The 26,067-nt window shown below is 40.7% G+C and overlaps 4 protein-coding genes and 1 long non-coding RNA gene across 10 annotated transcripts; 3 read left to right on the forward strand and 2 right to left on the reverse strand.

Moving 5' to 3' along the window:
* Window positions 1-22: 22 nt before the first annotated feature.
* rnaseh2c (ribonuclease H2, subunit C) lies at window positions 23-2,820 on the reverse strand. The gene is made up of 5 exons (XM_035650428.2): window positions 2,712-2,820; window positions 1,560-1,714; window positions 1,284-1,396; window positions 763-882; window positions 23-269 (listed from the first exon to the last, which is right to left on the reverse strand). The coding sequence occupies exons 2-5, from the start codon at window positions 1,711-1,713 to the stop codon at window positions 246-248; spliced, it is 411 nt and encodes a 136-aa protein (XP_035506321.1). The 5' UTR covers window position 1,714; window positions 2,712-2,820; the 3' UTR covers window positions 23-245.
* A 425-nt stretch (window positions 2,821-3,245) lies between these two features.
* On the forward strand, window positions 3,246-7,597 carry LOC118319789 (seipin-like). Its single transcript, XM_035650426.2, has 10 exons — window positions 3,246-3,334; window positions 4,058-4,341; window positions 4,463-4,541; window positions 4,623-4,766; window positions 4,877-4,912; window positions 5,353-5,487; window positions 5,602-5,699; window positions 6,113-6,266; window positions 6,413-6,494; window positions 6,634-7,597. Exons 2-10 carry the CDS (start codon window positions 4,100-4,102, stop codon window positions 6,699-6,701), a joined length of 1,038 nt encoding a protein of 345 aa, XP_035506319.2. The 5' UTR covers window positions 3,246-3,334; window positions 4,058-4,099; the 3' UTR covers window positions 6,702-7,597.
* A 172-nt stretch (window positions 7,598-7,769) lies between these two features.
* Window positions 7,770-13,313, forward strand: si:ch73-22a13.3 (inositol-trisphosphate 3-kinase B). The gene is made up of 8 exons (XM_035649008.1): window positions 7,770-7,909; window positions 8,091-9,012; window positions 9,962-10,046; window positions 10,756-10,969; window positions 11,581-11,785; window positions 11,887-11,988; window positions 12,422-12,493; window positions 12,696-13,313. The coding sequence occupies exons 2-8, from the start codon at window positions 8,137-8,139 to the stop codon at window positions 12,945-12,947; spliced, it is 1,806 nt and encodes a 601-aa protein (XP_035504901.1). The 5' UTR covers window positions 7,770-7,909; window positions 8,091-8,136; the 3' UTR covers window positions 12,948-13,313.
* LOC118318988 lies at window positions 12,599-15,590 on the reverse strand. Of its 2 annotated transcripts, none has more exons than XR_004795881.2 (3): window positions 15,228-15,590; window positions 14,175-14,348; window positions 12,599-12,901 (listed from the first exon to the last, which is right to left on the reverse strand). It is a non-coding gene; the product is annotated as an uncharacterized LOC118318988 (long non-coding RNA). The 2 variants fall into 2 exon arrangements; XR_004795882.2 differs by lacking the exon at window positions 15,228-15,590 and adding an exon at window positions 14,867-15,219.
* On the forward strand, window positions 13,852-25,890 carry nxf1a (nuclear RNA export factor 1a). Of its 5 annotated transcripts, none has more exons than XM_035649003.2 (23): window positions 13,852-13,907; window positions 14,167-14,279; window positions 16,255-16,314; window positions 16,814-17,027; window positions 17,393-17,564; window positions 17,654-17,737; window positions 18,009-18,113; window positions 18,356-18,436; window positions 19,192-19,261; window positions 19,432-19,520; window positions 19,643-19,750; window positions 19,846-19,955; window positions 22,523-22,559; window positions 22,855-22,923; window positions 23,151-23,206; window positions 23,338-23,445; window positions 23,671-23,729; window positions 24,091-24,206; window positions 24,310-24,352; window positions 24,457-24,535; window positions 25,080-25,262; window positions 25,366-25,426; window positions 25,520-25,890. In XM_035649003.2, exons 2-23 carry the CDS (start codon window positions 14,213-14,215, stop codon window positions 25,556-25,558), a joined length of 2,010 nt encoding a protein of 669 aa, XP_035504896.1. In that variant the 5' UTR covers window positions 13,852-13,907; window positions 14,167-14,212; the 3' UTR covers window positions 25,559-25,890. The 5 variants fall into 5 exon arrangements, with proteins under 5 accessions (XP_035504896.1, XP_035504897.1, XP_047190193.1 ...); XM_035649004.2 differs by having other exon boundaries at window positions 13,900-13,915; XM_047334237.1 differs by lacking the exon at window positions 13,852-13,907 and having other exon boundaries at window positions 14,150-14,279.
* Window positions 25,891-26,067: the final 177 nt, after the last annotated feature.

The raw sequence follows: 26,067 nt of genomic DNA on the forward strand, positions 1-26,067 counted from the left end.
TGTGACTCACACAAGACACAGGTTGGTCCATCAACATTTTTTATTTTCACTACGAAAGAACATGTACAAAAATATGAACATCACACCTGTAACTTATTGCTCTGAAACAGGAACACCACACTGGATAGCATGTGTTTAGTCTCATCACTGACTGTGGCCAGTAACCAGCAAACTGTACATTTATCTCTCACACGCTGAGGTGTTACCGACTGGCCTTCTCTGAGCAGGAAGGTTTGTCTCTCTCTTCAGTCTTCAACTGGCACGTGGATCTGTGAAGAGACAAAATATCAGTGTGTACCCACACATTCTTCTGCTTCTGTATCCTGGTATTACAAAACAAATGATACTCTTAATTAAATATTGTTGTCAATATACATTTTTTTGTCGATATTTGTTGAACTGAAGAGAAAAAATATAAAGGACAGTGACGAAACACTGCCCCAAAAGCAACCTGCTACCCAGATGTCCATTTTATTTTTCATTCATTGAGCCATTTTTTTTCCTATTAGTCATACAGATTAATTGCGAGAGGACAGGACAGTTGATTTCAGACATGCACTGAAGTGCCGACATTTTCCTGAACTTTTCCGGAAGGGCTGTATGAGAGAAGGTAGATGTCCCCAAATGTTGCCCTGGACATTTTACAGAATTTTTCCTGCCAGGTTAGATTTCGAAACAAACCAAACAACAAATGGACAGGGGCGAAAACATAACCTCCTTGGCAGAGTAATAAATAAACAGCTGCAAAAAAATAAAACTCACTGCTTCAGCTAGCTCAGGCCAATCCATCGCCATCACAATGGTGTCGTCAGAATTTGGAGGAGTCTCCAGGTTCCAGTAAGTAAGCTTGTCGAACACAGAGGACACCTTCAACGTCCTGTCCTGGACACGGATGCAACAAAAAAAACAATTTAGCATCATGTAAACACTTAGTTGTATGAAAATGTTTGGTCAATATGGGAAATTGCATATTTTGTTCACTTTTTGAGGAGAAAATAAGTAAATAAAACGTCAGCCAGCAAACAACTAAATTTGAATACACATTTCATACAATTTTAAGAATGAAAAAAGAAATTCTGACGAGCAAAAGTCTGGGCATCCCGAGTCAGGGCTTAGCGACCTGCCTTTGGCAGATATCACATTCAAACACTTTTTGTAGATAGCTGAATTTTCTATTAAGTCATTTTTGACCTCTACACCCACACAAATGCACGTCTGATTTCCCCATGCAGTCAATTTTGTGCCTCTTGATCCAGACAGAAGTACAGTAAAGTGGTGCTTACCTCCTGGTCAGAGCCAGGCTTGTTGATCTCCTTCAGCACCAGGCCGGTGTAGCCCTGTGGACAGCTGAGCTCCTGCCCCTTCAGCCCACGTCCTCTGAATGACACCGTTTTCTCTGTAAAGGGAGAAATGCACAAATGGCAGCTGTTAGAGACTCACCAGTGTGTCCAAAGGATGCAAACTGATCCTGTAACAATTAGCTTCATTCTACTCGTCGAGAGGCTTTTAACTTTGTAAAACTAAAAATCTGATAAAGACTGGACATATTGTGAGAGTACCATATTTGCGGTCTTTAGTGGTTGCGATGAAGAACTGTGAGACCTGAGCCGGCCCGTTGTGCTCAATCTCGCAGGGCAGTAGGTGGACTGGCGCTCGCGGTGCCTGGCCCACTGGTGATACGTGAACACGGGTAACACTGGTGTTACAGGACATCCTGCAACCAGAAGACAGGAGAGGACAAATCAAGTAGTTTACTTACACAGTGTGTTCAGCCTCAGCAACCCTGTTTATGACTGAGACAGGCTGTCTGGGCTTTTATTTCATCGTTCTGGGTGTTCCCAATATTCAGGTCCTGATATTTTCCTCTCATTGATTTTATCTCTCTCAATTTTATCTAGTTTAACTTTTATCTTATGTATTAGTTTGAACATCACATTTTCACACGTTAGTCTCTATTTGTTTGCGTTTACATTCTTTATGTGCACAGCTTCGTTCAGGAACTCTGTCTTTAGCTGAAGAGGCAGGCGGCTTGAAAGCCACTGCAGAGGAGGACAGACTTTGATTGTTCTGTGAGCTCTGTGAAATCGAGAAAGACAATTCATTTCTTGTTCTATTGTCCTTCCTGTGATGAAATAAGAGATGCTCTTTTTAGTTAAATGTCCTCTATTTCTGTTTGGTTCTTCTGACTTGATGACTATGAAAAACCTGAGTTCTGATTTTATTTGCCAAGCCTGGGGGCCTCGTATTTAGTTTAAGGCTGACTTGTAAAACAACACTGTATTTTGCAATGGAACACTGCAACTGTAATGTTGGTCTACATTTGATGAAATTCAATGTGCAGTCTTAGTATCAGCTCGCCAATCTCCTGTAAAGTCCACTGGCGTCATGTTAACCACTAGAGGACCACAACATTATTGGCTATTTAATTCACCAGTTTAAACCTCTAAGATATGCAGATGTGCAGCTTTCTCTGTATATTAAAGTGAATATGAGTTTCAGCCGATTACACTACAGGAAGTTCGTTTCGTGTTGTTCGTGTAACGGGGGGACTCACTCGTATCTGTATCTGCCCGCGACCACCAACAGTCAACACTTGACTAAATGAACATCCCACTTCAACTATTAAAGTGGGATGTTAATCGGTTCCCGGTTAACAGTATTAAACAAACCTGTTGTTAATGATTTAAAACCAACAACAACAAACACGTTACCTTCCTGCAGTTCTCCGGTGTGCGTCAGTCGCTGCGTGTGACGTAGGAAGCGTCTTCTTCTGCGCACGACGATATTTTCGCGGGTTTTTTTCTGCTTGCCCCTAGCGGGTTGCGCCCCCTGTCGGTGACAGATTATTATACTGAGAAATGCAAATGCACGCTGTGTTATAATAATAATAATAAGAAAAACTCTGTTCCACTATTGCAACTACAAATTTCTGTACAACAGTTGTGGATTCAGGGTAGTGGGGTGTGTGGGGGTCAGTAAATGAGAGACTTTATGTATGTATGTATGTATGTATGTATGTATGTTAGTTGTATGTGATTTGTCTGTTGTATTTTTTGTTTTATGTTGGACCCCCTTGAAAACGAGATGGTTCATCTCATGGGGTTATCCTTCAATAAACTTCAAGTAAACTTCAAGTAACTCTCTTCCAGTTGGCCGCAGCATCTTTAGTCATGTGGGATGGAATAAACCCTGTCCAATCACAGCTAAGCGCTAAGGAGAAGTTATTGCTTCATTTTTTACCAGCATTTCATCGAGATAGTGTCATGCTGCGGACCGAGACACTTTAGGGAGAGTGATTTCCTAACAGCTCATCGTTGGCCAACTGAAACCAGAGGTGAGTTTTTGTTTTATAAAAAGACTAATTATTATTGTTATAAATGCATGTTTGATCTTGATATTTAACTAAAAATTATTCTATACCCCAGCACAATAATTCTCGCCAACATAACTCATATGATCTGAAAATCTAGCCAAGTTTATATTGTGCCAAAGCTCTGGTTGCTTCTAGTTAAATGTCCCCTGAAAAAAAAATTGTTAACCAACTCAAAGACACAAATACTTCAGTTGGTGACACACACACATGAATTGAATTTGTTGAACTTTAAGATAACAAGTAAAAAAAAAGAAGAGGGACAGTTGATAATTATAACTTAAACAAACGTAATTATTTTTAGTTTTACCAAGTGAAGTCATTTTTGGTACGTTTTGGCGAGCCATTTTCTTTTTCAGTGTAATCAAGTCAAAGTCGCAGTTGGCCATTTGCACAGACTTTAGTCATCTGATGTGAAACGCCTCTGCTTGTGACTGAGATTGGACTCAGTGGTTTTTCAGTCATTAGTATTATGAATGTAATGTAATGTAATGTCCAAAACCTCAGGACAGGAAAATATCAGTAACATCACTGGGTTGTTGTGACTGTGTACAATGCTCAGTGTGCCTTAAAAGCTCATCACATTTCAGTCTCAGTGATTGTAAACAATAACAATAATAATAGTGTGTCTCTTTTAATTAATCTTTACAATCACCTTCTGCTTGGTGAATCTTTTTTTCTCTCCAGTTCCATTATCTTCTACCCCCGCCTCTTGGATTTTCAGATTCCATGGATCAAGAAAGTCACTTACATTCAGGAGACCTGTCAGTCGTCATTGGTGGGACGTTTCTGAGGCTGCGGGATGCCGTCACCATGACGATTTCAAACACCCGTCAGCGAGTCATGCGGAGCTTTATTGTGTTCTTTTTCACCTTGCTGCTCCTCTGCCTCGCTGTCTTTTTATACGGAAGCTTCTACTACTCTTACATGCCCATGGCAGCTTTTTCCACACCAGTGCACTTTCACTACAGGTGTGTATGTGACCTGCTGAGAGCCAGTTGCATCAGGAAAACACAGACTGTAGTTACTGTTTGTTTCAATCCCTCTGTCCTGCTGTCACACTCACTCATTAATTCACCTTTATGTGTGCAGGACAGACTGTGAATCCCCCACCTCTTTTTTGTGCTCTTATCCACTGGCCAACATCACTCTGATGAGGAACAAGAAAAATGTATGTATGAACGTGTGTATGTATGCATCTAACTCATTCATCAGCACATTTTATAGAAGGGTGTCATCCTTTTTAATATAGGTGCTGACATTTGGCCAGGCCTATCAGATCTCTCTGCAGCTGGACATGCCCGAGTCCCCAACCAATCAGGAGCTGGGGATGTTCATGATCAAGACAACCTGTTTCTCGCAGGAGGGAGGCCAGGTGGCTTCCTCTGCTCGCTCTGTGAGTTGTACTAAGTTTTGCTAATACGTACGAACAATCAAATAGTGCTTTATTGCTACTTCCTGTTAACCCCAACATCTCACTGTTGCATGTTGCTGTGCATTTCTCAGGCAAGACAACTGCTGTCGGCCTCCAGCACTCGCTCTGTGAGTACAGCACTGACGCAGCACAATAACCTCTTAATAGCACAACCTCAGGTCCGGATTAGAGCTGCCTATGCTTGCTGCAGAGATCCACTACAAGAGAGGCATTGTTCAGCTGAATGAGAAGACTGAGACATGATCAAGATAGATGCTGTCATTGAGTTTGATTACTTTAAAACTGTGTAGTCAGAATACAGAGACACCGTGTATTTTGTAATTCAACTGAATGCAACAATGAAAAAAAAATACTTCTCACACTATATTCAAGATATGCTGATATATAGTTATACAGAGGATAAAACGTCTGGGTCCAGGTCAACATCAATCACTGAAAATATATTTGCGGACATGTTATCACACATTTGTAAAGACAGATAAAACAATAAATAGATTTCTAGTAGTGTGTTGTCGGGATGACTGTGTTGTTCTGTTGTTTTGGGCAGAGCATGCTGCGATACCGCTCAGACCTGCTGAGGACGATGGGAACGCTCCTGTTCCTCCCAGCCTTTTTGACCGGAGCCACCGAGCAGAAACAAGTGCTGGAGGTGGAGCTCTTCTCCGACTTCACAGACGACCCTGTGAGTAAAGTGCTGTCCTCTACGAGTGCGTGCGCATGTGTGAGTGTGCTTGAACAGCAAACAACAAAGTATTTTGTTTCAAGTCTACCCAATAATTTTTCTCGTCATGTCCAGTATGCCCCATCGGCCACAGCCGTCATTGAGATCCTGTCCAACAAGGTGCAGATCTACTCATCTCAGCTGTACGTTCATGCTCATTTCACCGGCATAAGGTGAGAGTCACTTACATTCTTAAACATGAATTTGTAACATGAAAATTCAAACTGAAACAATACACCGAGCTGTATCATAGATCTGATTAAATTTCTCTTTGATGAAACATCACAAAGAAAACTATTAAATTGTAATTGTAGTTGCACTATGTATTTTCTTTTTTATGTCTGGGAAGCACTTCATAAACCAGCTTTTTAAAGTTCTATATAGATCAGGTTGATATTATCCTATTATTAAATTCACATATTATACCATACTAAAGCTGTAAAGGAAGTAACAGTAGAGAGTTGGCAGTTTCCCCCTCTGGATAACTGTCTGAACGTTGATCACCCTAAAATACAGTCACCAGTCTACAACAACTGTGATGCTGTAATGACATATCTCTTTGTTTTTCTCCGTGTCTCTTCCTCAGATATTTCTTGTTCTACTTCCCTGTCGTATCAGCCCTGGTGGGTGTGTTCAGTAACTTCATCTTCCTCAGTGTCCTCTTCATCCTCAGCTACATGAGGCCCCTGAGAGCGGAGTGGAAACCAGAGCAGGCGATAGGACAGGAACTTCAGACAACAGTGAACTCACCGCACACAGCTTCTTCTCTTTAGCTGCAGTTTATGATTTTGTGTTCATGCCAGTGTGAATTATTGCCAAAATCCTCTCAGGTGTTATAGCTCAGACTCAATTGCCTCTGAGTGCTTGTTTTCCTTGTTGTTTACAGCTCAGAACAGATGGACCTGTGTCAGAGAGGGAAAAGAGCATGAACAACAGCCAGCAAGAGGATGAAAAAGATATTGTTGCGGGTACAAAGAAATAACACAGACACACTCACAAAGGCACACAGAGATGTAATGTTATTTGAGCTATTGCCATCAGTCTCTTGGTACTGACAAAGTGAGTGTCTTATAGCGTGTTTGACTGCAGAAACAAATTCTTTGACAGGTACTGCAGAGCTGCTGGGTCCCCTTCAGATAACCCCCACAAATCTGAGCCGGAAGAGACCCATTTGAACTTTGGCGACAGCACAGAGCGGCCGAACAGAAATACACTTGGTCAGGTTGAAATAAATTAATTATAGGCAGTCCGGGGACATTAGAGAAGGAGAGAGAGAAAGTAGAGAGAGCAATCCTGTTAGCAAAATGGAATGATAATGATTAAAGAGCGACATGTGGTTGAGAATGAAAGAGCCCGTACAACACTGAAGGATATGTCGAGTGACGACCCGAGCTGCTCTGTTTGCGCTGTAGATCTTAAAGGGCGCTGTTTCCACTTTTAACATCATGTACTCTGAGTCCTCCTAATATCTGTCCTTTAATGGTAACACCTTGTGATTTACAAGAAGAACACATCTGAAACCTCATCACTTCATGCAAATCTATCATCAGGTTCATGTTATTTTTCCGAAGTCCCAAGGCTTTCTTTTGTAATCCTCATTCATAATTACCATTTATTTCTTAACCTCTCGTCATCACAGTCTTTGTCTGCCAATCAAGACAAACAAACCGTTTTGAAATAGAAGCTGTGAGTAACATAAAGACATTTTACCAACAAAATATGTTATTGTTAAGAGAAACAGGATGAAATAACATCTCTTGGTAATGATCTGAGTTGTAATATCTAATAATGTCACATTTTGGTGGTTATGGTTATAAATATATTTTATTTCTATTTATGCCTATTGTATTGAACACAGTGTGGAGCTGTTTCTTTTTGGAGTTAGAGCAATCATGCAGGATGAAATGTTACTTTGAAATGTTATTAGAGCAAAATGAAGAACTATGATACAAGCATATGGGGCAACCTGTGGATTGTTTAATATAAAAATATTAATATTGTTTAATATAAAAAACTATCGTAAATTGATTGAGTTTTACACCAAAATGTATACAACTGCAATAAAACATTTAAAAACCCTTTAAGCCTATTTGTTTAATCTTCTAGTTGGAAAACACTGCCCTGTAATTCCAAAACACAATCATATTCAGTGGGAGGACACAACTCTATTTCCACCCTACGCAATTCCTGGATGTCCTGTTGGCCTGGGACACAGCTGGCCAAATTCCAGCAGCTGCGTCTGCGTGAAGCTTTGCAAACTTAATAGCGTCACTGCATGCAAAATATGGCATCAAGCGGAAAGAACAAGGGAGAGATGTAACTCGCGGACAGGCACAGAACTTACTGTCATTGAAAGCTAACAGGTGGAAGACACAGGTATAAGGTAAGTTGACTGAGACATTTATGACCATTTGTATCATTTAGGAAACAGCTCTGAATGTTGCTGAGCCTGGTGTAATATTGTAATATTGCCGATCTTAGCGGGTGTTTAGACTTGTAAATGCATTTCCTCAAACATATTCAAAGCTTTCTCTTTTCAACATTTCCTGTCTGTCCTGTACAAGTACTCGTGGAGTAGATTCAACATCCAGCCTCCTCAGTGGTTAAAAGATGGACACAATAGATGATAACCACATGGAGGGAATGAAGATGGACATAGAGAATAAACAAACAGTGGATAATAACGTTTCTGACAGACTATCAGACGAGATGCACCGACCCCTCGCGATCAGTGAAGGACCTTCCAGCAGCTGCACGGAAGTCAGAGTGAGAACCAGACCCAAACTCCAGTGGACAAAGAGCTTCCCCCCTTACAATCAGTGCATAGGTGGACTCGGAGAGTGGGACAATGAGCTCAATCCAGAAACAAGCCTCCATCACCAGCAGCATCTCAGACAGGAGGTGATGAAGGACGACGGTAAAGAAGACACAGAAAGAAAAGAAGATGCTGAGCTGAATGCAATATGTGCAAGGGATGAAGTGAGGCTAAAATGGAGGGCGAGGAGGAAGGAGAGGTTAGGTGGGAGCTATGACGCCGACGCAGACCGATGGGAGAGAGGAAGATGGAGTGGGAAGAGAAGAGTGGAAGAGACTGGTGGAGAAAGGGGTCGTGAGGATGAGGAAAGGGAAGGGAGCACACACAGTGAGTGGATACACTTGACAAGTACAAACTCCTGTTTTGCAACAGAGATAAAGGAAAAGGGGAGCGAGGAGTGGAAGAGTAATACTGTTTCAGTGGAAGGGGGAGAGAAAGAGGCGAGCGGGGAAAAGCTTGAGGGGAGGGATGAAGAGGCTGGGGAGCTGTCAGGAAGGCGAGGGGGCTCCACAACACATCCTTGGGCCTCCCCACATCCAATCCTCTCCAAGCTTTTACAAGCCTCCTCCACCACCTCCAGCTGCTCCTCCATCGGCCTCTCCTCAGCAGAGAGTGACGAGGCCTTCAGTGAAGGAGAGGATGTTGTCAAAAAGAGGAAGACATTGAGGAAGGTGAGAACGGCTGAGATGAACACAGAATGGTTGGATGCAGGTTTTTGGCTACATTTTCAGTCTTGGCATTTGCTGTCCCAGTATAAGTCGCTCTGTTTTTCCATGTTAGGCTTAAAACTATATTTCTCAACTCTTCTTTGCACATGTGGTCATCGCAATTTGCATGGGATTGAATGAGGACTTTGACAAGGTGAGATTTGAATGGTGTTTGCATGTCCGACTGTCGCTGATCCAGATAGGCAGAGGCAGACTAGGGAGCAGATCCGTATTATTTTTATGCAGTGAGCAGTAATCTATCGTGACTGAATCAAAAGTGACAATTTTTAAAAATAACGATAAATGAGCATTAAATCGGTGACGGAAATTATGCAAACCTTCAATTTGAAGGATGAAGTCCTGTGAACATTTTCTTCAAAGTTCACCTTAACTGAGCATGCTCAGGTTTTCATGTGTTCTTTTTTTCAAAGACACGCCTGTGTTTATGTATTATACAAAACAGCTCAAAACTGTCGAGGAATGCTTGCTTGTTTGTTAACACTCAACCAATACCAGTTTGTTATGGACACTAAAGATCTAGGAGGTGCTCAGATTGTATAATGTGCCCTACAAGTGTCTCTCCATCTCAGATATAGGCTAATACCATAATGTGAAGGGTCTTTAGGTTGTGTTTTTATCAGGTTTTCAAAGAGAGAAATTCCCTTGATAGATGTTTTTTTCCAAAGAAACTTGCAAAGAAAGTACTAAGGATGAATGAGGATGAATTGAGCTTCACAGGCCTTTTTGTACCAAGGCCCTTATGAAGGTCTTACTTACAGGAAGAGGCCTTTTGCAGGATTGTAGACATTTAGGTTTTGCTGAATAAGCTCCAGTCCCTTGGTGAGAGGAACAGCAGGTAACCTTCCAACCATGAAGACAACAACATAATCTGCTCTGCTTTTTTGTGCCTTAGTGCCGCTCCTGGAAAACCTACCTGACCATGATGCACTGGTCGCTGCGGCGGCAGAGCTCCTGGGTCCAGCTGGCTGGACATCAAGGCACGTGTGTTACACTTCATCCGAAACAGACAGCACTCAGAAACTACACCTTTGTGATCAAGTCTGCAAATTTCATAACTGTCTGACCCATTTCTTTGTGTGTCTGAAGCTCTACACGAGCAATGATGAAGAAACTTTGCATGTACATGCATGCATGGAGAAGAGTTCCGCTCCCCTCACGAGATAGAACTCCATTCACTATTGTGTTTGTTTCTCTGCACTACTGATAACTATATGGACCACATTGCCCCATACATAAACAGTACTACTTTTAGCTCCACGGAATCAGAAATAATGAAAAACAACCACTCTTTCAACCACGATGCATTTTAGGTTCATTCACGATGCATTTTAGGTTCATTCAGCATGTTTTTGGTCATGGATCATACTTATCTTGAAGTAAGGGATTGTCACCTCATAAAGGACTACCTACCTAGTATTTGACCTACCTATAATTCATTGATTTTGTAAAAGTCAAGTTGTGAAAATCACACAACTGAGCAATATTAAGCTTCAGTGAAGATTGAATACACAATCAGAAATTATCACCACTCCATACAGATTATTTAAGTGATTAGGACTTTGGTGTTCATGACTTAACAATACTTTTAGAATAGGAAGAGAGGTCCTGATCATATCCAAATTCTTATTTTTTTATTTATAAAATGAACCATAATTGCATCTTTTGTCCCTCGTCCCTTGTCACCAGGTAACTTCCAGCTGAGTGGGGGAGGGGAGGTGCTAAAACTGTATACTGAAGAGGAGGCAAAGTGTCTAGACTGCCTGATGAGAGACCCGCTGAGACCTTTTGTCCCACAGTATCATGGCATGGTCACCAGGGGGGAGCAGTGCTACATGCGCCTTGAAGACCTGCTGAGCGGCCTGAGGAGACCTGTGATCATGGACTGCAAGATGGGACTCAGGTAGGTCTGATGAGTCCCATTCTGATTGTAGAGAGTGTTGTACATTCAGCTCATCTCTTTTTTCTACAAGTCGTAAGCCTTATGTTATTTATATAAATAATGAGATTCTCCATAAGCATTCCAAACATGGGACCATCTCTGATCACCACAGGTCTTCACTAATTTACCACTTTGTGTAACTCTGCCAAGTTTCTTAATAGTTCATTAAAAAGATAACATGTTCATTATGGAACAAAACAATCTCACCTTAGGGTCCATTCAGAAACTGTTCATACATTTCTTCATACTATGTAGAATGGATTTCATCTTATTCCCATTTTCAATCACCATTATGTCCCTAATTTATTAAGTCATTTAGTACTTTAATTGGTAATTCACATAGGAAGCAAATCTTCTCATTTTAATGAGGGTTGATTTCCCCGATCATCATTTGGATTTGACAGGGGTCGATTGTAGTTTTTTTGTCCGAATAGAATCAATATGCCTTTGCTGTGGTTGGGTTTACATTATCCCTGATTGGTCAGGAAAGCCTAACACCGTAAACAGTTTTTCCCCTCATATAGCACTATATATTTTTCTACACAATATAGTATGTGGGGTTTATTTGTTAGGACATACCAGGAGGAGGAACTGGCCAAAGCTCTGAACAAAGCCACCTTCAGGAGCGACATGTACCAGAAGATGGTGAAAATGGACCCATCTGCTCTGTCAGCAGAGGAACATGCACAGAGAGGTGTGACCAAATGGCGCTACCTTCAGTGGAGGGATACAACCAGTTCTACTTCCACACTAGGTTTCAGAATAGAGGGCATCATGGTAGGTGTGGAATAACCAATAAAACCTACTGATCTGACCTGTTTCATTCACTAAAAGTCTTCAAATGTGCCATGACTGCTATTTGTGTCTGTTTGATTCAGATGGCTGATGGCAGTGTCCAGCGGGACTTCAAGAAAATTCTGACTTCAGCTAAAGTCACAGAGGCGTTTCTCTACTTCACCAAGAGCCAGCTGGACATCCTGGTCAGTTCTGTCTATTCTAGAAACACCAGTTACATTACTCTGCTTTGACCTTGAAAAAGCCATCCTTAATCTGCTATGGAGAGCAAAAATGTAATCTAAAATCAGGTATGATTTGTCTATATCTGTGTGTATGCAGAAAAGAACATTGTTCTGCTCTGGCAGCTAAAACTTTACAATTGGAATTATTTAAATATTCCATCCATCTTGGCAAGATTTTCCAAATTGATTGGGAGAAAATGCATATTGTAAACTGATACTAATGAAAACAGACAGAACAGAATCTATAAATGATTCCTCACCTTTTGAAATCAAAGTTTTAAGTGTGTCTGAAACTTTTTTTCAACCTGTAGATTTTACATTGAATGTTTTACACTGAAATACTTGTTGCAGACAAGTGTTTCAGTCTCTTCTGTTTTTCCATCTCTGCCCTCAGAAAGCCTATCACACCAGACTACTGGCCCTGAGTGATGCCCTGACAAACTCATCATTTTTCAGAACCCATGAGGTTGGTTTACAGATACATCTTCCCTTTTTTGTTCAATGCTAGCTGAAGTGAAGAATGTGGATTTGAAATACAAGCAAATGCAAAAAGAGAAAGAATTCACCAAGGTCTTTTTCCTGATCTAGTTTATTTTCACCTCACTCAAATTGAACCATGCTTCATAATGAATCTACTATTTTTATTTTTTCACGTTTGACCTGATCAGGTGATTGGCAGCTCGCTTCTCTTTGTCCACGAACATAGCAGCAAGGCCAGTGTGTGGATGATAGACTTTGGGAAGACGACCCCCGTGCATGACACGATCAAGCTCCGACACAACATCCCGTGGACTGAGGGTAGCAGAGAGGATGGCTACCTCATTGGCCTCACCTCCCTCATCACATCTCTGAGCCAGGCCATCAGTGTGGCCTCCTGTCAGGAGGAGGACAGCAGTGGAGAGGGACAGAGTATTACATGAGGCAGATGGAGGGTTGTGGTCGAGATAGCACTTTGATGACAAATTAAGAATCAGGGGGACAAAATACATTGAACTGTTATCTCATTTCATTCACTGGAAGAGATGAAAGAAGCTGATTTGTTATTTGCAGCAGAAGAAACTCATAATGAGCCATACATGCATATATGGTTGAGCCACTTCGGGGTCTGACAGTTTTAAGTTAGTCTGTCTTAGAAAAAAAAGACTAACCAAAGAATAAGAGACTTTAAAATACAGGTGAATATGTATGTTGCAATATTATTATTAGGAATTTGAATGATTTATGTATGATGCATCTGAAAATGTATTATCCTAGCGAAAATGTGAAATAAACAATGAATGCCCTGATCTGGTCAGTCTTATATCACAGTTATCGTTTGACTTAGTTGAACCAGCTAAACAGAGAACCTTATATTCCTGTTATCACAACCAAACTACGTGGTTCTATTTATGAAACCTTCAAGAAATTATTAGGAAAAGAGATCTCTCTGTAAAACGGTAACAAACGCTAATATGTATGCCTCATTCAGGTGCTAGTCGGAAGATCCTACTTCCCACTTGTGAAGTTTACGAGGATGTCATGTTCAAGTGCTCTGTCTGATAGAATAGAAAAATCGTTCATAACGGAATCTGTCCTGTTCTCCGCCATGTTGAAAGGTTCTGTTCCAGACCAACTATGGAACTCGGGTATCAAAATTTTATTCGAGTTTCCCACTCGTAATTTCAAGTTGAGTGAGTGGGCGTTCGGTTCATGCGCAACTTCGTAGTTGGCAACTCGCATTTACCATGATACCGATACCACGTGAAGGCAGCATTAGTCGTGCAGATCCCGGGTAATTCAGTTCACGTGATTGAAAACCAGCCACCAGGTGGCGCCATGTTGTTCATCGTACTGCAGAGAAGTGAAGCAGAACGGGTTGACACCGCCCGAACCTACCGACAGTAAGCAGGTGCTCCACATATCAGCACATAGTATTTATGTATATTACTACGGACAAAATAAATTAAAATGTAATTATTGTCAGATTATGTCTGTGAGTTCTGCCGGAAGCTCCGCCATGGCAACGCTAACCGTTGGCTAAAGTTAGCTGACGCCAATTATCCTCCGCTCACCTGACTTGAAGCTGTTTAAAAAGTTACAATTTGAAATTCCGCTGCAGAAAACAAATTAGTTTGTTTTTCTTTTAAACGACAATGTAAGATTCGGACCGTTTCCCCGGAAGGCTGATTCTGAAGAGGACTTCTGAATGGACCACGGGGCTTTGTCTCAGAGAAGTTACCCCAACCTGGTGGTTACACGTGTGCTGGACAACGGTGAGTTCGGGGTACTGATTACATCCGGGTCTGCTGCCCCTGCCCCCGGCAGGAAGGTCAGGGCGACGTCTGGTGGGCACAATAAAGCTCAAATGTTACATATTTGAATATTAACAGCACTTATAAAGGTGCCTGCATCACTGTGCTGCACTATTTTTTTTAATGTGAAATTGACTTTGTCAGAGATTATAAATTGTACACAGCGCTAAACCTGATTGTGTTTTACCATCATCAGGTCAAAAACTTCTTTAGGCAATTATTGCCAAAATATCATATTTAAATTTGGTGTTTGGTATCACACATGGTGATAATTTACCATGTGTGAATCAATTCTCAGCAAAAAATATGCCTTTGGAATACCTGGAAATCTGTTTTTCTACAACCAAACCAATACAACTATATCCTGTTAGTTTTTTAATGAAAAGTTAAGGTGAATATAATTAGACCAAGAAAAGATTAGGGCAAAAAATGCTGCTTGTCAAACAGTTTTATTGGTGTAGAAGTAGGCTACTTTGGAAGTATTCATAAAATATCATCAGCACATGTTAAGTCAGGGAAATTAAGGAAAGTTAAAGGATAGGTAATACATTCGTTCAGCTGAATTCGCCTGCAGGGTCTTCCTTGTAGACGACCTGGGGCCTTTACTACGAAGCGAGTTCAACACACCCAGGATGTTTTCCTTATCTGGTTTGACTTAACTTAACATTGACCACTCTGGACCACCCTGGATAAGCTGTGCTACGAAGCTGGATATTTACTGTAGTCAACCCTGGGTCTTGCGAAATGAAAAGAAACACCGATACGTCAGTTTGGTTTACGCGACATGTGAAAGTGACATCCTACAAAATAATAAGATCAACTAAATCAAAAAAACTTGAATATTTTTTGGAATGGGATGAGTAGTTCCTTCACTCCTAAAATAGTTATGTACACACTATTGTACGGTACCTTTGCCTACTTCCCGTTTTCACAATTTTTTTTTTGTTCTGAATAAAATGTTTCATTGTAATGATTCATCTCCTGGTTTGTAGGCTTGGTTCCAGACTTGAAACTTTTTATATAAGGATTTTATGGAATGTCAATGGAGTCGGTGAGTCAGAAATTCCCTTCTGGAACCGTTCAAAAAGTGGGTAGAGCTCAATATCTGCTTTGCTTTATTGTTCTTCACGTTACTCTAAACTCTTTTGTCCCAGTCAGAATACATAGTGTGGAATGATGACTCTGGTTTCCAGTGATCCCATTGGTCAGTAGCTGGACTGACTGACTTTGATCCCTTATTTTGAACCTCATCATAAGTTACCATGGTGACCCGGTAAGAAGATAGGAACCAGCTTCCATAATCACACAATAGCCTCCAGCCTCTGTTGGGTCCTTTTGTTTTCCTGTTTTTTTTTCTTTTTCTGTTGACTTTGTTGGTACATGCGCAGTTCTTTGGAAGCGTAAAAGTCTCTAGTCCGTCCAGCAGCGTTAACTATATAACCAGCTAACGGCAGCCTTCAATAAACGCTAAGCTATAGGTGAGCAAAGTGTTCCTTTATACAATGTTTTACTTTTCGACCGCGGGCGAGTTTAAAAGAAATTTAGAAAAATCCCCCGCTCCATTTCGGGGACCCGGAAGAAGAACACTGTGAAACGAGCACTTCCTGTTTCTTCTCGTCAACGCGCAGTCGGAGGAGCTAGCCAGGCTAACGGCTAATTAAAGAGCACTGCCTGCGACCAGGTCTTTGTCTGTGGTCCACTCGGCATGTCGGTGTTTCTTCCACTGTCTAGACTTTGTGTCGTTTGAAACAGAGACACGTGGTTTTCATCCATTTCCCCGCGCTGCGTGTGTGTGCTTTTTGTTTATTTTTTGGCCAACAATATTCGAGAAATATGGCGGATGGCGGGCATTACTACAACGGTAAGAAACCATGTTCACCACAGCATTAATCTTACATCTTCTATGCTGTTTTGTTTTTTTACCACTTGTCTTCAGACCGCGAGGACTTGATGGTGAGGAGAGAGGTCAGAAGGACTGATCTCACGGTCCTAGGAGGTAAAACTACATGTATAGGCCAAGCCAGGGATCTGATTATGCCAATTTACACACACTCACACGTTTTTACCAAGTGCGTTATTATTATTATTACCGATTTCTTTTTATAACCATTGGTTGATATGTGAAGTCAGAATACATGAAATACAGTTAATGTGGTGTCACATGGCAAGACATGCTGACATGGTATCCTGTAGCATGTTTGTTCCTAATGTTAACATGGTGTGTTCAACAATGTAAAATATTATATACACACAAGTGGCTTTTGATCCTTTAAAGGTTCTGTCTCTTAGTATAATTCAATAGGTGTAGTTTACTTTCCAGTTAGAGATATAATATCTCTTTCCAAAGTAGTGAATAATTTGATATACTGACCTTTGATCTTCAGTTTTATGTGCCGACAGAATTGTATAACTTTGATTTGTATTTGATCTTGTATGTTTATGATGCAACATTCATTTTAAACTGATTAACTTTTGAATTCTGTTCCCTTCCCCAGAGCATGATGACAGGACCGCGCCACAACAGTTTCGTAGCCGCAAAGGCAGAGGCGCCCACAAGGGTCGGTCATATGACAGGTCTCGCAGAGACCGCCAGCGGGGGAACCACCAAGGTGGCTTTGGAGGTCCTGGGCCACGGGGCAGGCTTGATGATATTGATGGAGATGTAACAATGAGTGATAACCCTCAGGACAACAGCTCCCAGCACAGATTGTAAGTGTGACTGACGAGTCAGTGTGTTGTTTTACACAATATTGATGGTTTAACTCCTTATTAAAAATAAAGTAGCAGATAAAGACTCACAACAGTAGAAAAGTTTATTATTAGCACTTACTATATGCATAGACATTAACAAACACACCAGGACACTCTTCTTCGGTTATTTCTGGGTCATTGGAAAATACCACCACACGGGAGCAGTAACTTTTTCGGGGTAACTAACTTTAGACCCTGGTTCCTCTGGTCAAAACACAGGTGAAGTTTCACAGTTCCCAAGAAGGTCACTGGAAAGGTCCCCAAGGTAGACACAGGTAGACACAGGCTAAAGGAGGATTGTTTTCCATGTGTGTCCTCTTTAGCAACCCATATGGAAGAAAAGGAGATGGGAGGTTTGACCGAGACAGGCGACATGGAAAAGGGGGAGGCGGTGGTAGAGGTGGAGGTGGTGGCTTCAGAGGAGGCAACAGAGGTGGAGGGAGCGGTGGAGGAGGAGGAGGCGGGAAAAACCAGTCAGGCTGGTCCAAAGTAACAGTGAGTATTATTAATATCCACCACAGGACCATCTGGTTACCTTGTAATCTGTCAAAGGAGGTCATATTTTATTTTTGTCTGTTTAACAGATACCACATGGAAGAAAATATGACAAGAAATGGTTAATGACAGCTCTTGAGAAAATCTGTTCAGTGCCCTTCACCCCTGTACAGGTGAGATTCAGTACTGTCTTATCTAATCGCAAAACAAATTTGGTATTTTGATTTTGTGTGAAATGTGTGAATGATGGGCTCTGTCAAATGATGCGTAAGCCTAAAGTCCCGTCATTTTTCTTTTTTAATGTCATGCCAGGTGTAAAAAAAAAAAAGACATCTTCAGTCTCAACCTAGACAAACTAGTAAACTGGAGATGTTAAGGAAGGGGTTGTTTTGAACAATGTAGATGGATTTTAATTATGTTTTTCTCTCTCCCCCATTCATCCAGTTCCATGTTGATCACGACAGGGCTCATTTCTACGTGTATGATACCTCTGCTGCCATTGCTTTACGCAAATGTTCTCACAAGATCACAGACACAGATGGTTATAAGGTATTTAGGGATGATGATATCATTTTTACTCATTTTGCTAAATAATTTGCCAATGTCCTTTCTGTCATGTATAACCAGATTATGCTAACATGTAACAAGGTTACTGCAGCTTGTAGATCATGTAGACACTAAATTGGTGTTCGGTTCATCCCCATTTCTTTCCCTGTTTATTTAGACACAGTATTGAATCACTCTATATTACTATTTACTAGCCTCTCCCATCTGATGTTTGCTCCCTTAAGGTGGAGGTGCATGTCAACCCCCACGCTCCACCCTCCTTCCTCCTCGCTGATCTAAAGCCGGAACACTTGGAGCACCTGAAGGTGAGCTGAACGATCTGAGTGGGTCTGTGACAATAATAAAATTTTGTGATGTCGATTAAAGTCTCATTAATACTAAGTAGATCAATATCGCTAAAGCAGCTTTCAGACATACACTTTAGTCCACACATTTTCCTAAATTTTTTTCCAGAGGGGCAGTATGTGAGAATGCAAATGTCTCTCTGGATATGTTTAGGAACTTTTCCTGCCATCCCCCTAGTAAATTTCCATGTGAGAATACAGCAGGAAAATCTCTGGAACATTCACAGCATGCGAGTGGCGCTCTACACAGGATCCACCCCTCGTCTGACTATTCTAGAAATTTTCCTGCAGTTGCCAATGTGTCTGACTAAACAATCTGCTGTTGTTTATGTCATATGTGGGCAAACTCCCCAAAAAGTTTCACACCTAATTTTTTGAGTTTATGTCTGAAAACAGCTTAAGAAAAAACATGCTGACTCCAAAATTACGTGGTGTTTTTTTTGCAGTGAGGTCAATCAGGTTAATGTACATTTACTGGACTGTATTATAAGTGTATTGTCGGCATTGCATTTGATTTGACAAACGTGGAATGGAAATTTCTCAGGAACAGACTTGTTAGGTGTTTTTTGTGCAGTTGTTGTTGTTTTGAAGTTGATCACCTTTTCTTTCTGCCCCCTTTGAATTTATCAAAATAAACAAGGAAGTTTCTATACATTTTGAAATTTTTTTGCTGTTCATATCTGGCTACAAATGTTTGCTCTGGTTATCTTTCACAGCAATGCATGGCAAAACGTTTTGATGGCTCCCAGCAAGCACTTGACCTAAACAACATCCGGACAGACCCAGGTAATTATACTCTCTCTGGCATCCAGTCTTCCTATGGTCTAAGGATTCAATAGATGGGACAGACAATTTTAGCTTAATTTAACTACTTTACTGCAACTGAAAATTATATTAAATATATATATATTTTTTTTCCATGTATTTCTGATATCTGATTTAATTTTATTAAACAGACTTGGTGTCCCACAAAATTGAAGTCACTTTGAATCGGAAGACACACATGGAAGCTGTCATTACGATTATTGAAGAAAACATTCCAGAGGTAACATTAATACAGTGTATTTTTTCATATATATACTGAATTTCAATTGAAATGATTTTCCATTATCGTAAAGTAATGGGTCAAACTGAATGTGCTTACACATATCTCCTCTGACTTGCCAGCTGACTTGCTTGAACCTGAGCAACAACCGTATTCACAAACTGGATGAACTCTCTGAACTGGTTGCCAAGGTGCCTAATCTGAAGACTCTCAACCTTTCCCACAACGAGGTGAGACTGGCTGCACAGTTGATGTAATATAATAACTAGACATGTTGGAAATCCTCTCCTGACACTGTCTTGTTGTCTCTGTGGTGGTCCTCCAGCTGAAGTCAGACCGGGAACTGGACAAGGTGAAAGGCCTGAAGCTGGTGGAGCTGTGGCTGAACAGGAACCCTCTGTGTCTTTACTTCAAGGACCAGGCCTCCTACATCAGGTCAGTCAGCAAGTTTGAGGGATGAAGGGAGAAGCTTCTGTTGAGCAGACACAGTGGTGACAGTTTGTGTCAGGCTAGGGTGTCCATGAGCCTATAGCAAAAGTAATCAGCATTGTGGGCTCCACCACTGCCTTTGGTACAGAAGGTCGTGGCTCGGTTCACGGTTAAGGGCAGGGCTACAAAAACTTAGGCAAGGCCCTAATGCTACATGTTTACCTCTGATATGAGTCAAAAAATCGATGATTGTAAGTCGCTTTGGAAAAAAGCGTCAGCAAAATTAATGGAATGAAATGCTACAAAAGAAGATCAAGCTAACTTGTGCGTGTGTGAGGTAGCTGTACGATAACTGACACCATTTCATAAACAGTTGAGGATAAACTTAATTACTGTAGAGCCAGCTGACCTTCACGGTTAACTCCCTGTGTTTGTGTATATTTTGTGGTAGAGAGAGGGGGAAAAGAAACACATAATTTCATCTACAGTTAGTTCAAATTGTTCTTCTATTTTTATTTATTTTTGCACATTTCTTTCAACTTGATTAATATTTCCTTTTTTTTTCCTCAATATTTTTAACAAACATTTCTTAACTAAAAGTTCCTGAGAGGATCATCAAACCATGATGCACTTCCACACCGTTTTCCTTCCAGCTTGCTTAAACTCTTCCACAGTTCAAAATCTATCTTGTCTATCTTGGCAGTTATTCACCTTTTATGTGGGACATCCTTTCTTGGTCTCTTTTATGGTCCTCAGTGATGCTGTACCCAGCACTCCTCTGCTGTCATCCTGGTTAGTTTTCCATTAACTGCTGTAAAATGCCACCACACAGCTGCTGATATAGAAAAATCTTGATAAGAAGCACTTTTTTTTAAAATAATGACATGTCATGTCAGCTTGACAGTCCTTACACAATCTGCTGCTTTCGAAGATATGAACCCAAAACAGTCTCTTGTGCAATATTGTACAACAATGTAGGTTGTTTATCGGAGAGAAGTCAATCCACAGTTGTCTTGACAAATGTTTGGATGAAACAAAGAAAATCCACAGCCAATGATTCCCATCCCCTTCTAACAGCCTTGCCCACTCGGCCTCCTGTGTCAGGCGAGTATGGAAGGCTGGATAGCCCATGACGGGTAAGATCCCACTTTAAAACTCTGGGACAACCTAAGGCAGGCACAGTCACGATTACTCAGCCTCGGTCCCCATGAGCTCCGGCTCACAAACAATGTGACGAGAAGGAATTGAGAAGACGGGACTCCACAGAAAAAGCTGTTGGGCTGAGGCAGAGGGGGATACGTGTCATTATCGATGACCAATGAAGAGCCAAAGAACAAAGGCAAACTGTCTCTTCCACTAACTTGGTTCTATCTGGCCTAAAACAGGCCTCTTCTGTTCAGTGAATGAAGTGGACAGCTTGACAAATACCCTTAACTAACTTCTGAAGGAAATGTGATCTGAACTGATAATTGAAGTTCACTTTTACCCGAAATAAGTCAACATACGTGAGACGGCACTCTTCCAGTTTCTCGTGGCTGTGATGAGTACAAAAGGCTCAAATATTAAGCATAGAGAGCAGAGTAGAGAATTCAACTCAAATTGTATACTTGATAATATCCCAGTCCCTCTGTAACCAGAGGTTTGGTACCCAAATCAAGGAACAAAAAGTCCTTTTTCAACATGTGCATGAAGACATCTCTTCAGAATTGATGGTGACTGTGAGATTCTGCTTGTGCAGTAGGGAAGACTAAAGGATGAGTGGTGGAACTGCTGGGTCCAGCACAGTTTGAGGCCAGCTGTCTTTTTGTTGATCTCTGTTCTCGATTTGTTTTTTCTTTGCTGCTAAGCACTGGTACACACACTGACAGATTCACTCACATGATGATTAGGGTTAGTCACCTCCTCTGAATGTTAGGCTACTTGTGCTAGTATCTGTGTGCATTTTACTTTTTTTTTTTTTTACCCAGACCCAGTTTGGTTTTGTGGTGACGTAGATTCATCTGCTCCCCGACAACTTGACCCGAGTTTGGGGGGGGGGGGGGGGTTTGTTAACGCGAGACTGGCGACCAGCTCTCCCATATATCATCTTTATTTTACTAATTAAACATGGATGTATTTGCTGGTTTCCAGTGCAGTCTTGAGTCGTGGGTCTCTGCATGTTTATATGTGTGCGCTCCTAGAAAAGTGTGCTTGTGTTGCTTCCCCATGTCATATCTGTGTAGAGCTCCATATTGGGGGAAGAGGGTGAGTATACTTGTTGGTAAGTACACTTTGGGGTGGGAGAACCGTCAAAGAGCACAGCATGAAACTCAAGGGAGGATGAGAGTGTATGATAGACCGGTTGTTGATTTACTTGTATCCAAAGAAGAATAAATCCCTTGAGAGACACTGACTTGATTTTATTCTTGTTCTTGTGAGCATAACAGCTTAAAATCACAGCAACTGAAAGGCACAGGATGACATAAGTGGGTCAGCACATGTGACCGACAGTAGAATCAAAGTTTTTATTGTTGATCTGTGTGTGTGGTTTGTCATGATAACTTTCCTGCTTTTGATTTCTTTTCCTGCACTAGTGCTGTGCGGCAAAGGTTTCCCCGGCTTCTCAAACTGGCAAGTTCACACTTTTATCTTCCTTCATCTTTTACCATCAGCCTCCGTTCTGTTATTTTGTCAATTTAAACTGTTCATTTCTGTATGCCCATATTGTTGTACATTTTTGTTTATATTGATTAGAAAGCAGCAGTTTACACAATTTAACAAATTTAGACTGTTCGTGAGTAGTAGCAGTATCTCAATGCTGTGAAATCCACTTTAATCCACTTCCATTTTAATGCACAGTGGTAGAGGGATCCACCAGTGCTTATTTCTCTTGTGTATCTTCCTTCCTGTGTGCTTTCTTGTTTAGGACGGTAATGATCTCCCCCCACCCATTGGATTTGATGTGGAAACACCCACCACTATCCCTCCGTGCAAGGTTACTTTTATATTTTTTAATTTTATGTCATTTTGTGATTAATGAAACATTTTTTACTTCAACTTGTATTGTGACATTTCAGAATTACATCTCCAATGTGTTAATTTTGTTAATAGTTGATTCAGTGGTGTAATGTTAAGATACACTGTCATCCATGTTCAAGTCTCAAGATAGTTACTGTGTTCGTTATGAAAATGACAATTGCTTTTTTCCATTTGACAATCCAGGGCAGCTGTTTTGGCTCAGATGAAATCAAGGCTGTCATCCTTCGCTTCTTGCAACAGTGAGTATCGATATCTATAAGTCTGTTGATTGTTGGCTGTTTTCCAGCATTAATGCACTGATTATGTGGGCACGTTACAATCAAAGGGACAAACAGAAACACAGGAAAGATATTTATTGTGTCTGTTGCAGGTACTACAGCATATATGACTCTGGGGACAGACAGCCACTTCTGGATGCTTACCATGATGGAGCATCATTGTCCCTCACAACACCTTACTCCACCCAGAACCCCTCCAGGTAAGAACACACTTCTACATACATGTTACAGCACTGATAACACATGAAGGAATGGGATTTATTGATTCGTTATGTCATTCATTTACAAGATTCACTCCTGACATCTCCCAGAGCTAAAAAATAGATGGATATTGGTTTTGATTTAAAACCCTGTTCTAAAATAAAAATACATTGGTGTGGATGTAGTCTTAGCCTGAGCTGTATTTTCATTGATTCTCTGTTTAGGAGCAGCCTGGGAGAGTATCACAAAGACACTCGAAACCTAAAAAGGATCAAAGATACAAGTGAGTTTACCTTTCACGGGGGGAGGGTTACCTCCTGAAAAGGAGTTTGACTGGCTGAGTAAGCCCTCGTATTAGTCCAGTGAGAGAGTTGAGCATTTTGTTGAGTAGAAACAAAATATATTTTTATGTACTCTATTTCACCAACTGGGGAATCAAATTGTTAAAAGTTAGTGGATGGGGTTTCTTTGTTTGTCTATAGGGGGCTGTATCCCAGTAAGTACCTAAAAACAGTGACCGCCTCGTTTTATTTGTGGGACTCTTGCACATTACCCATCAGCCCGTTGACCTATCATGACATCTGAATTGTTGTGCCTTAAAAATTTTGATGTGAAGTTTTCCCTCTGAATCTTGCCTCTTTTAGCGATGAGATTTCGATTACTCAAGCACACACGACTGAACGTGGTGGCTTTCATCAACGAGTTGCCCAAAACTCAGCACGACATTGCCTCATTTACTGTTGACGTAAACACCTACACAGTAAGTTAATTTTTGTTCAGCTGGCAAGCACTCTTCTTTGTCCTCTTTATCTCACGGTGAATCATATCTCTATTAATTCTGCAAAAATGTTTTGCGTTTACAGAACACACTACTGTCATTCACCGTGAGTGGTGTCTTCAAAGAAGGTGAGTTATTTGCTCATTATAAATTAAATCATGGTTCTCACTCACTGCAAAGATGAATTGATGGGTATGTGTTAAAACTAATTTGTATCCTGTCTGTTTTGCAGTTGCTGTTGATGGTAAATCCCGAGACTCCACAATGGCCTTCTCTCGAGTTTTCGTCACAGTCCCAGCAGGGGGTTCTGGGTAAGTTTAGTGGGCTCCCAAGGGTTTCTCTCATCTTTCTGTTGTCCATCTTGTTTATCCCTATGAAGGTGCTTGCTTCATTGTGCAAACATAGTAACAACAGTTCATCCCTGTCTGGTCTAAAGGATACAGCCTGAATAAAAAATCTGGCCACATTTGGTACTAAATTCAATTTCTAGTCATAAATAATTTTCTCTAAAACATGCAGGCACCGGTATTTTTTCCTGAGCAATATTTTTTATTCTGTTATTTGATTAAACATAGTGACCATAAGTACACTTGAGTTTGTGTCAGTCTAATAGCAGTTTATTAACAATCTTTAGAACTTATCTAAAAATGTTTCAATAAAAACTGAAAGTTTTAAAACTTTGAAGTTAGGATTTATTGGGCAACAGTTAGATTTCATTAGTTTCAATAAGTGTGTATGGCAGGTGAAACTAAAATATTATTGTTCAAATGAGCCAAGAGGAGGAAGTCCATCACCTCCTGAAATACCACAAACATTTAAACTTCATTGTCTTCCTGTGCTTCTTCTGTGCAACAGTTTGTGCATCGTAAACGACCAGCTTTTCATCCGAATGGCCACTACAGAGGAGATCCGCAGAGCCTTTGTGGCTCCTGCCCCTACTCCATCTTCCAGCCCCGTCCCCACCCTCACCGCACCACAGCAGGAGATGCTGACAGCCTTCTCACTGAAGTCTGGAATGAACCTGGAATGGTCCCAAAAGTAAGGCTGTTTTTTTTTTTGTGTGCATGGTGTGTCGACAGTGTGGCATGTCATAATTAATTCAGGTAATTCTAAATATCTAAACTCTTGTTCTCTGTCACAGGTGTCTTCAAGATAATGAATGGGATTTCAACAGAGCGGCTCAAATCTTCACTCAGTTAAAGGTAACAGGGTTTACATTGATTCATTTATTTTCCATACAGGTGTGATCATTTTCATAGCAAGGCCCTAAAATGCTTTTCTCTCTCTCTTTCTAGACGGATGGCCATATCCCTGATGTTGCGTTCATAAAATGAAGAGTCGAATCATGCTTCTTTGAAATAAAATCTGCAGTTATTTTATTTATGGCTTTTGTTTTATCTTTAACTGTTCAACTTCTGTTTTATTAAAAAATTATGTAGATCAAGTTTACTTTACTTTATTGGTTTTCTTTTAGCAGCCAAATATCAACAGTTTGACCAAATGACTGATGTTATGATACATCCTTAGCTGCTATCACAACCTTAGTTTGGATGGTTTGTATAGAAATTCACTAGATGTTTTCATAGGAATGAAGATGGATGGCTGACTTTGTTCATCATAATTTGTTGTATTCTGTTTAACAATAAAAATATTTTGCCACAACTGATACATTTATCTTGAGCAGCAATATTTAAAAAAAAAAGGTCCAGGGTGAAAGTTTATTCTTAAACTTCGGAATTCTTCACACTTGAAAACAAATTCAAAGGTCCTGTTTGTCTTTTTCAGAAGCTTTAAAGCAAAGATTATGTGTGATGTCAAGCCTGAAGAAATCTAGAAAATGAGT

This window comes from Scophthalmus maximus, chromosome 9 (assembly GCF_022379125.1).
Source record: "Scophthalmus maximus strain ysfricsl-2021 chromosome 9, ASM2237912v1, whole genome shotgun sequence".
NCBI classification, from domain to species: Eukaryota; Metazoa; Chordata; class Actinopteri; order Pleuronectiformes; family Scophthalmidae; genus Scophthalmus; species Scophthalmus maximus.